Source organism: Papilio polytes, unplaced genomic scaffold (assembly GCF_000836215.1).
Source record: "Papilio polytes unplaced genomic scaffold, Ppol_1.0 DF824180.1, whole genome shotgun sequence".
In the NCBI taxonomy this organism is placed as follows: Eukaryota; Metazoa; Arthropoda; class Insecta; order Lepidoptera; family Papilionidae; genus Papilio; species Papilio polytes.
In genome coordinates this window covers 684,717-700,357 of record NW_013525024.1, presented here as the reverse complement: position 1 = coordinate 700,357, position 15,641 = coordinate 684,717, and the positions used below count along the sequence as shown (strand labels likewise).

Below are 15,641 nucleotides of genomic sequence, written 5' to 3'. Positions count from 1 at the left end.
ACCAGAGAGCTAAGCTTTGCGATACCAGCCTCGGTCGCCTCGAGCCGCGAGGACACGTTCAATGAAGTCCACATATCCGTAATGGCTTTGAGATTTGTTTGAGATCTAGATTTTTTTTGTTTATTAGCTTTTTAATTATAATCCAAATCTGAAGTAAGGTAAAAAATAAAAGATGTATAACATGAAATAAGGAAAATATCTTTAGCCGATATACATACATACACGTTTAGTCGAAAACCATTGATTGGTCTTTGATAGAATAGTAGTGGTAGACTTATTATGTAAAATCTTTGTCAAAACCCGAAGATGAATCCAAAAGCATACGTTTGAGTTTGCTCCGGAAACTAGTGAAACCGGAACCGGAAACTATCATTAGTGCTAATTGAAATTCAAAGACTCCGCACCGAACTTCTTCTAAGATTTCTTCGTTCTTCGGCATGCTGCCGTAGACTCTATTTTTAAGATCTTCTACTGTATTTTCGAGTACGTTGAACTTGCTGAGGGTGACAAGTGAGAGGCGCTCCGTGGAGGCAGGCTTGCTGCGGACTGGAGCAGGCGGTTCTGGCGGGGCCGGCACTTGCGGGGCCGGCGCTGGCGGAGCCGGCTCTGGCGGAGCCGGCTTTGGCTGGGCCGGCTCTGGCGGGGGCGGTTCCTGAGCAGGGGGCTTTGGCGGCTCCTCGGGCTTTACTTTGCGCGATAATGACGGTGCGACCACTGATGACGTAACATTAGTTTATTCTATTATTCCAAAAATGGTTGTCAAATAATTAACTATCGATTCTAGGAGATTTTTTTAGATTAAAAATCAAATTTAGACTGTTTTCTCTTCGTTTGCGAGGCTTAGATTAGAATAATATAAAGTACTTCAAATTTAAATAATATATTCGTTTACCCTGTGCTTGTTCCACCTTCTTAGATCGATCCCCTGAAATGTATAAAGTGATAAAGTATTAACAATAGTTAATACAATTAGTAACAATGTTATATTTTATGACCGACTTCCCAATAGAAGGAGGTACTCAATTCGTCTGTATGTTTTTTTTTTAACATTAGGTAATACGATTAACTTTTATTGAGTACTATTGTCAATCTATTACAGAGATATTGTTAATTTTTTTTATTTCTTAATTTTGAATTAGAAATCTTACCAACTTCCGACTTTTTCATGCGTTCCACTGAAAGATGAAAATATTATGATAATTTAACTTTGGAATAAAAACATTTTTGTATAATTTTGAATCGATACCCTGGCGTGAGGGCAATTAGGGTTATATCAAATTATTTTATTTTATTATTATATATATAACCTTAAATACTAATTGTGGTGAAAAATTATTACACACCTAAGAAAATACTTTCAGGTTTTGGTCCCTGAGGCGATGGAGCTGAAAAAAAAAACATGAGATTACGTCGATTTAGTAAGCAAAACAAAACGAAGATTCAATACGATAGATTATTTTTGTGCTATAGACGTTACATTTTAGTAATTTAGTTTTTACGTTACTCATTGTATTATATTTTCTCTGGGACTCACCTGCATGAGGATCAATCTCTTGTGTCTGTAAATCAATTAATGATTTAATACAATAATTCAATTATTTAAACAAAATATGCCACTTCGTTGATAGTCATGACAAAGAAGAACAATATTATAAAATGTTACTTATATTATAAATGCGAAAGTGTAGATGGATGGATGAATGTAGGAATTTATAGCCATAACGGCTGAACGGATCTCGATGAAATTTGGCATAGACGTAGAGGATAGTCTGGAAGAATACATAGGCGTCCCACTTTTGTTATATGTTCACGGAGCTAATACAACCTAATCGTGGTAAGAAACCCGTATCTTTCGAACACAGATTAACAGGCATAGGATATTTGTATCATCAGTTTTTAGTTACCTTGTTCCCTGCAGTGTCCACGGCGAATTCTGTTATGTAAACCGTGCGCACATAGTCCCTTCCCACTGGCAGCATATCCGAGTCTCCTCTCAGTTCGATGTGCTTCTCTCCCATACGTATCTCTTGTGCCAAGCAGTGTAACACTATTTGTAGCATTCCGAAGTCCACGACACCTACCTAAGGGTAGATATTTTAATGGTTTACATTTTTTCACAGGGTATCGCGTTACGTTTATGTTCAATAGTTTGACTGATTGTAGCAGAATTTGGAAATACCCTCATATTTATTTTCCTAAAAAGGTTTTGCAATATCTCGATCTCATTCACTTGTATTTAAATTGTGTTTTAAATTAAGTAAATGATTATTTATAAATATAAACTCATTTCTAAACACCGAAATTTATCGTACAAATGTTATTTCGATTTAAGTCGATGAAATGTCACCAAGATATTTTAAGTGGTTCATGTTGACAACGAATTTTGTCAAGTACCCTCTTACACTCATTAAACAAGAGATGGAAAAACGAACTTGGGTAATGCTTGGAATACAATAATTCAAACATTATCAAAAGAACTCAAAACTACTGGGCCGATTTCAAAAATATTTACACCGTTAAAAACCTACGTTATCAGTGAGTAACATATTATACATCGGCTAGTATTATATATAACAACTCTGATTACTCCTTTAGGTCGTTGGTTCTAGTTGAGTGGATCTGTAAAATATGTTATTTACCTCTGGCGTGCCGATTGCCAGGTCGATCATTGCTCCGAGGTTGAGCACGACGGCTTGCTCTTGACTAGACGAGGCTGTCGCTGTTAGATAAGTGATTAATTACATCCTATTATCGTTAAATAATTAAATGAATGGTATCGCACAATAAAAGGTCATCTGAACCTTTGAACTAAAACATGGGTCAAATAACAGACTTCCGATGCGATTCTTTTCTTTCTTAGATCTTATTTACAATAAGCCGCAGTTAAAGCTTGTTTTGTTCAAAATAGTGATAGTGTAGCCAGAAAGAACGTGAATATTGTTCTCCTACCCTACAGGCTTAAAAAGGGCAGGAAATTAAAATTGTCCTAACAGACTTACAGCTAAGGAACCAAATAGTTATTGTTCCTTAAAATATTTGGTAACAAGTGTTTATTTACCTGTCATATTGTCTTTTTATTTATCGTCGATATCGATAAAATAAAATTACATTCACTTCTGATCGTGAATTGAGTATATTTGATAAATATTTTAAAAATAACAAGACATATTTTTTGACAAACGTTTGACGTTTATTTATTTTTAAACGGGATTTAAAAAAGTTTTTACACAGACTATAAAAAATAATAAAACCCGAAGATCTCAGGAAGTAACGGAGTTTATTTGTTTTATTTTTTCATCCGTCTTTCTTTCATTAGTAAAACAGGTCTTGTTTGACCTTAGACAATATTTACAGGTAAAGACGGTGCAGTGCTTTACATTTATAGCTCAAAACCCGTTGTATTCAAACAATAGGGACGGTCTTCGTGGATCCTTGACCCACTCGCTCAGTACGTTGGCTGACCGTTCTCACATCACTAGAGTTTTCTGTCTTACGTCTTACTAATATTATAAATGTGAAAGTTGGATGGATGGATGTTTATAAGAGTCTGTAGCCTAAAGGGCTGAACGGATCTCGATGCAATTTGGCATGAACGTAGAAGATGGAAGAACACATAGATTTTTTTTTAAATCCTCGCGGATGGATCTCATAATCTACATAAATCCCTAAATCTAAAATGGTTAAAGTTAAATATTTAAACGTAAATTTATTTTAGCGACTGTCCCATTTTACAAGATTGGTTAAAAATAACTCTTGACAGGTTTTGTTACTACGACGTTAAGTGGTCTCAACGTTCGGGGTCAGAGGTTACTTCTTGTAATGGTTAAGGAGTTGCCGTTAAGTGGAAACGAGTGATTTTCATCATAGACATTTGACTGACGCAAATTATGCTTAACTAGCTGTTCCTTGCGACTTCGTCCACGTGGAATTAAAAAATATTAAAAGACGTTACTCGCTGATAATGTAACTTTTTAATGGTAAAAGAATTTTTGAAATCGGCCTAGTAGTTTTTGATTTATTTCAATAAATACAAAAATGTAAATCTTTCCTCTTTATGTTTGTAAATATTGGGAGTCTATCATACATGTTGTTTGTTCTGTTAAGAAAATTATTTCGGGTATTTACAATATTACGTTAAATTAGTTAATAAAAAATAAGTCGGCAAAGGAATGTCTTTCAATTGAAACGAAAATACTGAAATATGTGCGATCTTGAAGCAGCAAGCAGGTCGGGTAGTTGGGAGCTGGTTTGTCTGGGACTGGGTGGTCGCTAGTCGCACCTCGCTTTGTGCTTTCACTTGCAGCTAACAAACCATGACCCCTATCTATAGTGTTGACATTTAAAATCTTATTACTAACTAATTAATTACTTTGGTTATTGTTAAGATACAAGTAACAATAAATTCAAATTAAAGATGCACTTCTAAAACGTGTTGTGAAACAAATGTGAACTCAGTTTTTCTGTAAGTTAGAGATAATTTCTACGAGACGAGAACTTTGACTTTCAAAAGCTTAGAAAGGAACAGTTTTTGCGATGATCCACGATTTGAACTTATTCTGATCTTTGAAGCTATGTCTTTTAATAAATATGCTATATTATATATTTAAATGGTCTATGTATATGTATATATAGTCTAATTATCGTTTATAACCGACTAGCTTTCGCCCGCGACTCCGTCCGCGTGGAATTAAAAAAACAAAAGTGAGTAGCCTATGTGTTCTTCCAGACTATCCTCTACATCCATACCAAATTTCATCGAAATCCGTTCCGCCGTTTAGGCTACAAACTCTAACAAACATCCATCCATCCATCCATTTAAACTTTCCTATTTATAACATTAGTAAGATAAGATTGATTTGTTACAGTTCCAGTTAATATGACTTCATTCGAAACATTGTGTGTGCGCTCTCAATCTAATCAAACATAATACTGTCAAGATATAATTTACATACTTTGTACAGATATCCAATCATAGTTCTTGAAAAAGATGAGGTCATATTCGAAATCGTAAGAACGTGTGCACACCTTTGACAAAACTATCGCCCAACGTTGTGTGATTATCGTTTGTTTTGCAGCCTATTGAACAGTTTACTTGCACGGCTAAAAATCGAGAAGTCTAACCTAATATAAGCTCATAATAATCAAAGCGAGACTAAACAGTTGTGCGGTAATTTAGTCAAAGGTGTGCGCGCACTCTAAACATTTATAATAATGGTGTTAAGATCATTAAGAGCACTGGCATCTCAGTGATTAAGCACTATATTTGCATTGTGCACGTTCGAGTTCGATCCCAGTAGAATTTATATTTCATAATGCAACCTGCTATGTGCCAAGAATTATAAAAATGTTTGTGTAGTTAATTAATGGGCCACCGTGGTTAAGCCCCAGTTACCTTTAATTTAGTGATCAGCTAGAGTTCCGAGGACGTCTATGAACTGACGAAGTTGACTAAAATTATTGTATTAATATAAACTTTTAGTACGTAGGGTTACTTTTTGTCTTAACTATGAATAGATGCGCTCTGCCTTTAATAGGATTTAAGAGTGCGGTTTGCGGGTGCGGGTGCTTTACTATTTTAAGCTTAACTTCGCTTCGGGGTTTTGCTGAGTGCTTTGCCGTGTCTACGGCGATTTACCTCCGCAAGGTTTTGGAAAGATACATTTTTTAATTAATTAACAAAGGAAATAACAGCTGTTCGACAGAAGTTATTATTAAAATTAATCATTGTGGCAGAGGAATAAAGAAAAAATCTTAGACTACACAAGTTTGAATAATATAAGTTTTGTTTAAGAAAAATGGTTACAAATGTTGGTTCATTTTCTTATCCTACAAGAATAATGTCAAATCATCCATAGTTGAGCGAAATAAGTTTTAAAATACAATGTTTTTGCTTACACCTGGTACCTATTTTACGATGAAACGATCAATCATTTCTTCCGTGGACACAGTATCGTGTCGAGGTTTGCAAGAAATTGTAATTTACATTTACAATCATAGGTTTTGCGCAGTAATAGCTGATATAGGTTGACATTTTAAAATGTAACGTGTAAAAGTTGATTTGAAATTAAGTGCAGCCTGCGCTTGTAAGATGAAAGTCTTGTATAATATATCTGTCTTTTGTTTAGGTCGAAGATTCTTGGGTTTCCTCTCTCTGTTTTTTTCAAAGTAATTGAAAGGGATGTCAATGTGATTTTATACAAATGCTTCGACAGTCGAAACACAAGGGTATATGAAAGATTTGTTGCGCTTCTCTGTCAGTTCAAATATTTGCCTTACATATTCAAAAGAGGGATAAAACACGGGAAAAACGAGATAAATTAGGAGCAAGCACGTTCACAGATGCTGGCTTTGTTATCTGGTGACCGCTAAGATCCTCTCCGTGTTTATACATACAGTTATCGCGTGCTCGCTAAAGATTTATAACGCGTTCGAAGTCTATCACTGTTGTAGGTCAGTACGCTCTCACCGTTCTATGGCAATTTACAAGACACTGAATGATAGGTAATGTATCCAAATTACAGCTAGCGGCGTGCGAACGTTGGTTCTTAATGGCCGGAGGCAAGAAACAACATTTGGTACCCGTAAAGTAGCTTAATCCCCCCGCTATCCCACAGGGATGTCAATGGGCAAGGTAAACGAAGTTGCCGCGTACCTGACCGTTTATAAAGTGCTGTTTGGTTTGGTTCGTATTTCGGCGAAATGTGAGGCTTCTATATTTTTTTTTATCCGGCAGGTGACCGGTTGCGCGAGAGGGACGGACGGATTCTCGCCTCGAGAGCACCGAAAGCTCCCCAAGAGGCAAGAGGTGGCCGTTCTTGCTCTGCGAATAGTCTCGCGCCGTCATTGGCAGGGATAACACGCGTCGTGCGTCCCTGTCGTTTTGTTCCAAGTTCAAACGTCAAAAACTTTGCGAACGTCAAATTGTTTTAATCTTTGATTTATTTTTGTTTAATACCTATCTGCAGGTGAACTCTCAGTACAATTTTGTGTCGTATTTAATTTTCTTTGTCCTATAAGTTTTTTTTTTCTATTTTGTGCTTTTGATTTTGTGGAAAGCTTGAGTTGAGTGCATGCAAGATCCTGTTGCACCTTTATAAACGGTGAGTATTTTTAACGACTTCATTAGGTACGGATGTTTTCTAAATAGGTTAATCTTAAGTTTATTACCGTACGTGATTTATTTCATCAAACCTGTGTTTATCTTTGACACTTCAGAAGATGAACATGGAATTTAAGTTATAAAATGAGCAACATTTCAAATTAAAATCAAATTAATTAAAAACTACCCACATTATTTTATTAAATACGTAATCACTTGTCTTTGGAGTTTTACAGATAAATAAGTAATCCATTATTTGTAGCCAACTTATAATGAGGTCAATGTTAAAAATGTTTAAAAACGCGAATAATTTTTATTGATGTTTAAAAAAAAAATTATGATGTATCGACAGTATTTTATATTATTTACCAATGTATAAAGTCTTTACGGATATTTGCAGCATTATTTTGATATTTTAACAATAAAGTTTTCATTAAGCGTAATTACTATAAACGTTAAAGCATATTATTTAAATATTCAATTATTTCCTAATTATAGGTATATTTATAATGGATAATTAAGACGTATAATTTAGAAACCGATTAGTTTTAACACGGAATTAACTGTCTATAAATTAATTTGAAAGTCAATTTATCCAAGTAGTTATATCGTATACGACGTGTCGCCTTAGAGTCTGGCGGTGTGGTCCGTCGTCGGGGATTACTTAATTAAGTAAATTACATACCTGCAAGTTATTCAATGAAACCTTTGCACACTCATTTGCGGTGGTCCAACATTTATTTTTAATTCATTGAAGTGAACTCTTTGAACTTACTAACTTATGTTTTCTTTGCTAAATCAAAAATACATAGCTATTAAAACCATAAGACATATTTATACTACTAATCTGATTTTTTTTATTTAATTAAGCTTATTTTTAAGACTGGTTTTACCTTTTTATTACGGATTTCATTTTTAATATTATTATTTGTACTCAACCGAATTGATTTATATATTTTTATAATCTGGCGAGGTGAAAGCAACTTCGTGTTGTTTAAAATGGCTTTTCCCTAATTCAATCATAATTGAATAATTAACAAAAACATTCGTTTGCATTAGTTTTAACGTTGCCGTATATGACACTAGCAATAAAAGTATGCGTTTTCTACCAATTTTATTAATTACAACAACTTGATGATTGTTAACACTTTTGTAATGAAGTTAAGTTTATTGTAGTTTAATAAATATTGTATGCAAGATAACAAATATGCTCATGATCTGTTTAAACAAGAGATTGAAGCACAAAATCATATATAGTTAAACGCAATTTATAAAAGACAAATATTCCAGATGTGTTCACAAATAGACGACTGCGAGGAACCCCCAACTTCAACATCTAAAATGTACCTCCGCTTCAGTAGGCACTTTCAGCGTTTGTACTTGCAATCTTCTAAGATGCGGTGGGAATTTGAATGAGAAAATTGTACATCTAACGCTGCAACCTTTGTTGTTAAGGTCGTCGACCCGTACTTTACGCAACCCTGTCTTAAACCATGCTTCAGGGTTGTTACAAAACTAGTTTTATGTCAGTGAAATTAATCAAGAGATGTAAAAAGTTATGAAAACTATTGCTATCATAAAAATTATATACATAGAGACTACATTATTGTTATAAGCATTGAAAAAAAAAATCATGTAGATTAATATGAATATAGATTCAAACTCCATCCACTGCATACTTAGTAAACGTTACTAGACCCTATATTGAAGCGGTGCAAGCATATTTTAGTTGCACTCTGCTTCGTAGATCCCTTTTAAAATATATTTCTATTTTATGAGTGTGACGTATCTAAAAGTTTTATAACATTGACATTAAAGTGGAGTGGACTATAAATTGTGTGCGTTTAACCTGCGCAATCAACTAAAAAGCTCTCCGACTGCAAGCGGCCGGGTCAAAGTTCTAGAGTATGTTCGGAATTGATTGCTGACTATTATTGATTGGATGAGGATTTTAATGAAGGCTTGCATAATACGTGACAGGTGTAAAGGCTAAAAAAGTAGCTCATTAGACGAAATGTGGAAACATAATGTAGCCAGCTTTATAAAATTAACCACTTCATAATGTTATCATTATTAATATGTTTAATTAAAAAAGAAATTAAAAAGCCTATGTATTCTTCCTGACTATCCTCTACATCCATGCCAAAATACATCGTGATCAGTTCGTGAGCAGTTTAGGCTTCTAACTCTTAACTTCCATCTAAACTTTACCATTTACAATATTAGTAAGATGTATTTTTTTTAACTCTTACAGTCGCATGTTTGCTTCATTTCTCCGCTGATTACTTTCCTTCTGTGGAATTGATTTGGTTTTTCTTTCGTGCGACTTCGATCGTGCTGTGTTTGTAGCACTCTAATCAGTAAGCAGATATCTTCATTTCTAATGCCTACTATAATTTCTTCGTTGTAATGTTTTCACTGTTTATATTTCCATATATTTAATAGTCAATTTCGCTCTCTAGTTAACGATACGAATATATTTACTTTGGCTAATGAATTAAATAAAAAATAAACAAACAAATTATTACAGATTTACAAGTGTACATTTTATGTACTGCAGGGTATATCAAGTACTAAATAGGAAAGATTAAATAGTGCAGGGTAGGAAGGGGAGGGGATTACGCCGAGATTGGATTATCTTGATCTGATACGAGTTGTATTGGAAGGATTCCCTGTCACAGTTGTACATAAACTGGTCATTGATATCTACAGAGGAACTATTTTGTTGTATTGTGTAAGTTGCTAATATGCAATGTTGAATTGGTTGTACTATTGTGGTATTAAGTTTTTCCTGTAGTTTACGATGGAAAGGTGTATAGGTTAACCGTGTATAATTCAGTATTTATCTTAAAACATTGTTTACTGTTAATGAAGTAGAGAGTAAAATGCTTTTTAAAATTCATTCTATTCAAATTAACTTTATGATGCAAGTTTTCTTGTAAATCTAATTAATCTAACTAATATTATAAATGTGAAAGTTTAGATGGATGGATGGATGGATGTTTGTTAGGGTTTGTAGCCTAAACGGCTGAACGGATTTCGGTGAAATTTGGTACAGATGTTGACGATGGTCTGGACGAACACATAGGCTACTCACTTTTGTTTTTTTTTTAATTCCACGCGGACGGAGTCGCGGGCGAAAGCTAGTGGTAGATAAATTGCTGATTTAATGCATAGCTTGACGCGTCATGGGTGGTAACAACTAAATACTTCATTGTAGTGTTGACCCTGTGTTCCTTTAACTGATGAATAAAAGAACAGCATCAAACAACAGCGTTTATACATTAATGGTTAAGTTATTTTGTTAGAGTCCTTCGATTACTATGTTAGATAAATAATGCAGTTGCGGAATGGCCAGCTGTTTCATACATACATATGTGATATTTGACACGAATATAAGTACTGACGATATTGTTTTTCCTTGAAATGGTTGAAATGATTTGATACGACTACAATTCTTGGTCATTCACTAAAGATTCAGTTAATCTATACTATTATAATAAAGCGTAAACACACACTTCTTTGTTGCCTAAGATCTCAGCAATTACGGCATATTTTTGAATAATTATTTTTGTAATAAAAAACCCTACACTTACGTCACGCTTTAGGCTATATATTTCACGCCATTAAACTTAGGGGGTAAATATTTTGTTTAAAAACCCTAATGTGGGAAAGAGACCATAAGTTGCTGCCAACATCAAGGAACCAAGATTGCCAAGGTTTGTCATGTCATGTCATTTTGACATTTGCTATTGATAATCACACAAATGTAATCAATAAAACAATTTTCATTATTTCGTGCGAATGAAGTCGCACGGGAACAGCTAGTCACGAATAAGAATGTTTAATTTAAGAAACGTTTAAAACTATAAGGGCCTGTCCCACCAAATTGTAAATTGATAAAAATCCAAAGTGTTAAATATGTGATGGAAATATTGGATTTTGTGCTCTTATCTTCTTTAAGCTAACTGAGTATCAGCCAGAGGTAGAACAGGCCCTAAGTATCCAGTTTAAAAGTGCAAGATGTCTTTAAGTAAGGCAGTAATTTAGGTCTTACTAATAAATAAATGCAGATTAACTATTTTGAGATAGATTTTTAAAAGCATTAACACAGAATGAAATATACCATTTGTTACGTATTCTATTATATTCCATTTCACGTTCATGGGAAATCGGGAAACCTTAAATCACGTTGTGTAAAACTTTTCGCGTTTATCGCACCGTTTCACTGATTTTAACAGTGCTCCGTTAAAGACGTTCTCTTCGTAACTTTAGTACGTAATCATTTATGCAAACCTCAGGTAAAGCGAAGTTTAAATTTCAAAGACAAAGTTACAAAGATGTTATTTAGTTTTTGCGTGAGTAGTAAAAGTTTATCCATCCGTCTTTATCAACTCAATTTTGTTACGTGAGAATTTTACTACAGTTTCACATTCCCCGAGTTTTTTTTTAACTTAATTTATGTATAAACATTTGTTTTAAGATAATACTATTAGCGAAGTTCGTTCTCTATCTTTTGTGTATTTATAAAAGTAACTAATAATCTACTTGACTTTATAAATGCAGATTGTAGTTTTTTTTAATTAATTTTCTACTAATCTTATGATGGTTGCGATCAAAATGTTAAATGCATTTAATAAAGGTATGTTAAGATCGCCAGGAGCATAATCATAGGTCGATTATGCTTTTAGTAATATCCAATCTTCGTATAAATCTTTTGGCGAGATGTACCGGTCACGATATATCGCCGGCGGGTTCTCTGATGTGTTCCCAAATGACGCTCGCCGTTTTCGAGAAACGTGTTTGGTTTGTAATGAGTCTGAAGCTTCGTTTGCACTTGTATATGAGTGCCATATATGCCTGACATGTTATAGAAGTCTAGGAAATTGTAATATAAACAAATCTGTTCCATGTCTACTGATGATAATATTTTTGTTTTCTTTATTTGTAATTTATGAAGACTTTACAATACAATTTATGATCATATTGAGATTTTGACGGATAACAGAAACAGGTCAAAACCAAATTGATCATTGGCCCCTTCTTTTATTGCAAGACTATTTCTAACGACAGTTTCATAGTTTACCTTTTCGGGTATATAAACATAACAGTAACATACCGAAGTGCCCTCTCCCCATGTGGAATGACCGCCGGGACCAGCCAGTGCAACAAAGACCATAATAGCCCGATTGAATGACAATAGCCTTCGACACGGACCACTGCCGCCGCTCCCCATTGCCATCAACCGGCACTAAAACCTGTTATACACAAATTTAATTTTCAACGTTACGTCACAGGGAACAAAGCTCATTTTCAATAAACTTTACCTTAAACCGTCCTAAATCAGACAATGTTTGGATCTCGCGTTACGATGGATATCGTACAGAATGCATGTTTCACGGTTTGAAATATTTATACTGACAGACGATGTGGACATTCCGAGTTACTCGCTAAGTTTACGATGAATCTTGTATAAATTTTTCTAATATTACTAACACATTTCCTTAATATACATGTAACAACATTAAGTACTATTTGTTTTTTTTTATGTATGGTTTGTAGACTAAACGTCTTAGCAGATAAGAGTAGGGTAGTAATCGGTTGGTATTCTTTCCCGAAGTTTCTTTATTCTTTAGAGTTACTGTCAGTTGATTATATTGGTTCTTAAAAATCAATAATACTGATGTACTGGTAATTTTAAGAATTTATGTGATATGTGAGGTATTTCTCTCAAATACAACTACACGTACACTGCAGATGTGGTAAGTGGTGCGAGCAAGCGCGCTATCGTCACGTGAGACGCATTCGACCGTGCAACACATTATTAACCCACTTTGGGAATAGCTTCACTATGTTATATTATCAACATGACGTCCATATGCTCAACATTATCTAAGATATATTAAGTATTTTGTATTATAATAGAAGAAATCTAGACTTAGAGAGAGGTATTTTGTTTCATATAATTTTACCTTGACATTTCGACCGGACTAAACTATCGGCGGATAAATGTAGTCTGCGGGGACTCTTATACTGAAGAAATAAACATAGATATTCTAATTGAAAGATAGTAGGGTTTTCTACACAAGTACCTCTGTCATTTACACTTTGGATAAATGCTTTAAGTAATATTGTGTCTATTAATAAATTCAAACTTTGGAACGTGCTCTAAATTCTCAATTTAAAGACGTCCTAATGAAATAGACATTAGGTGACTGCCACTAAATAAATCGTTACGAGCAAAATGTATCAATTTATGTTCATTTTGGCCCACTTTAAATTGCCTGTCATGGTCGACGTAATCGTGTATAGTTTAAATATGCGTTATTATTTAGTGCTGTATAGGTAGGTACAGCTTTGTATAGTATAATATTATTCAGTCATAACTTAAAAAAAAACAATAAACCACAATGTCTGAGACAAGTACAAGAAAAGGAAAACTTAATGCGTATATATGCAGGAGTGATTACGTAATTTTATAACCTAAAATCCTGAGGTAAATTCGTAATAAATAAACTTCACACTGTGAACTATCAATTAACGTTTAAAATTAACATAATCAATTGAAAAAAAGACTTTTCTGAATATAGTTATACGAATTGCGAGTAAATATAAAGCTAGTCGAAATAGCAAACTAGGAGGTAGTTAAAATAACATTTTCATGCAGACGCAGTTAGTTTAAATAGCAACACAACTGTGGCGTTGGAGGCAATGACATTTAAGACCGCGTTTTTTTGGCTAAAGACATATTAAGTCAATAGTAATTTTCTAAAAACATCTTGCGTTATGTGATTAGTAAAAATATGCTAAACTAGTTATGGCAGTGCGAAACTTTGCTAAATTTATTTTAGCAAATTTGTAACTTGTCGTGTGTAAAACAGTACATATTTAATTCGTGAGTAATAAAGGAAATTATTACTCAAGATTAGGCAACATTATTGTTAATTAATTTAATTTATTGTTAACAAGACATATTATATGCCTACCTTAAATTATTGTTGTCCAAACCATAAAAGTGTTAATTTCTGGCGGCCATCTTTAAACCGCTTGCGGCGATATTTCACAAAGGAGAACTTAAGGCGTTCATGAATGAGTCCCATTCTTTGTATTCCATTCATTCCTGTCTCACGTTAAATAAAGCGAAGCGACAACTGACAATTATATTATTTCAATGCGTCGTTGATTGTTAGGAAACAATGGCATCTTTTTACAACGCCGTCTAGAACTTTTGGCGCCATCGTGAGTAGTTTGTTTTTTTGTGTGTCGGGCGCAAGTCATCTGAGAGCAATGAATCAAAAACAATTTGCGTTTTTTTCCCTTAAATTTAATTGATTCGATAAGATTGATAAGTTAATTCTCTAACTGTAAATACTTATTAATTTGTATGAGAGGTTAATAACACATTTATTTTACCGTATATTTTTGCGACTACAGGAACAATCGATACATTACTAAACGATAAGCGGGATAGATTTAATCATTTAGTATTGTATGTTTTATTTTAATTACTGATTGCTCCATCGCATTTTTATCTTCTCTGCCTTAGTTTTACTGTTCCTTTACCCCGTTGGTATACTAATTTAACTTGATAATTTTTAGTACTTCATTATTTATTTTTAAAAAATTGTGTGTCGTCTTTTATCTACTCATATCGATAACATATTATTTATACGTTGATTTAATATCTCTTTTTTGGCCATTTTGGCAAATAATCAGGCAAAAAGTAATAAATAATTATCAAACGCTAAATTTGTATTTCAATTTGTCGAAGTAAATATTATACCTCAAGAAAAACGCTAGCTGTCTACTCTGAGTCATCTTGGTGTTATAAATATTAAAACGTGATCTAAAGTGAAGACGCATGCAGTTCTCGGATTAGAAAAAGGAATACGACTCCCTACCCTTCAGCGAGCTTGTCAAAAAGAAACAAAAATTGTTAAGGGCGACTTGTGTATAGAGAAATAAAAAAGGAACACGTGATCTATAACATAACCCAAGGTAAAATATATTGTACACTTTATCTCCATGTTTAAATTTCTGCATAAACGTTAACTTTATTGAACAGCATTACTTTAGTGTTCTTATAACATCTGTTGCTAACTGGTTTTTGAAGAAAAAACTTATTTGTAACTTCGTTGTAGAAAGTAGCTTTGTAGTTAGTTGGCACGACTTATTGTATGTATATTTATGATATTAAAATAGATTTTTATTGATATTAGATCCTTTGTTACCATCTATTATTAATGACAAAATTTAAGCAAAATAAGCTATAGAGATAACATTGTAAGTACTACGTAGTTCGCTAACAACGAAATTTATTGCTCCCGCCTCGGAACGTGACTGGGAAATAATTCTTCAGTTATTTACAGATGACGCGATCATACTGTATCAATAAATTACGAGTATTTCATTGGAGTATAAATGAATTGCTATTTGCTTTTTAATAACAACGGAATAGTTGTGTTGTTGTTTTGTGAAAATCGCATTTGTTTTTTGTCTGTCTGTCTGTCTGTCTGTCTGTCCGCAAGCCACGTTTGTTCTG

The 15,641-nt window shown here is 33.7% G+C and overlaps 2 protein-coding genes across 2 annotated transcripts in view; one reads left to right on the top strand and one right to left on the bottom strand.

The window, feature by feature from the left end:
• LOC106110979 (FK506-binding protein 5) overlaps positions 1-3,183 on the bottom strand; it is an 8,341-nt gene extending 5,158 nt beyond the window's left edge. Inside the window, exons 1-9 of the mRNA XM_013292948.1 lie at positions 3,059-3,183; positions 2,640-2,719; positions 1,905-2,081; positions 1,535-1,559; positions 1,344-1,385; positions 1,149-1,175; positions 893-925; positions 405-714; positions 3-105 (exon numbers count right to left, since the gene is read on the bottom strand). Of these exons, the coding sequence (XP_013148402.1) occupies positions 3-105; positions 405-714; positions 893-925; positions 1,149-1,175; positions 1,344-1,385; positions 1,535-1,559; positions 1,905-2,081; positions 2,640-2,719; positions 3,059-3,065 (804 nt within the window). The 5' untranslated portion in view covers positions 3,066-3,183. The remainder of the gene's footprint in view (positions 1-2; positions 106-404; positions 715-892; positions 926-1,148; positions 1,176-1,343; positions 1,386-1,534; positions 1,560-1,904; positions 2,082-2,639; positions 2,720-3,058) is intronic.
• Positions 3,184-6,788: 3,605 nt separating this feature from the next.
• The window catches only part of LOC106111168 (extracellular sulfatase SULF-1 homolog), a 62,198-nt gene continuing 53,345 nt past the window's right edge, over positions 6,789-15,641 (top strand). Inside the window, exon 1 of the mRNA XM_013293177.1 lies at positions 6,789-7,100. The gene's annotated coding sequence lies outside the window, so the exon portion shown is untranslated. The remainder of the gene's footprint in view (positions 7,101-15,641) is intronic.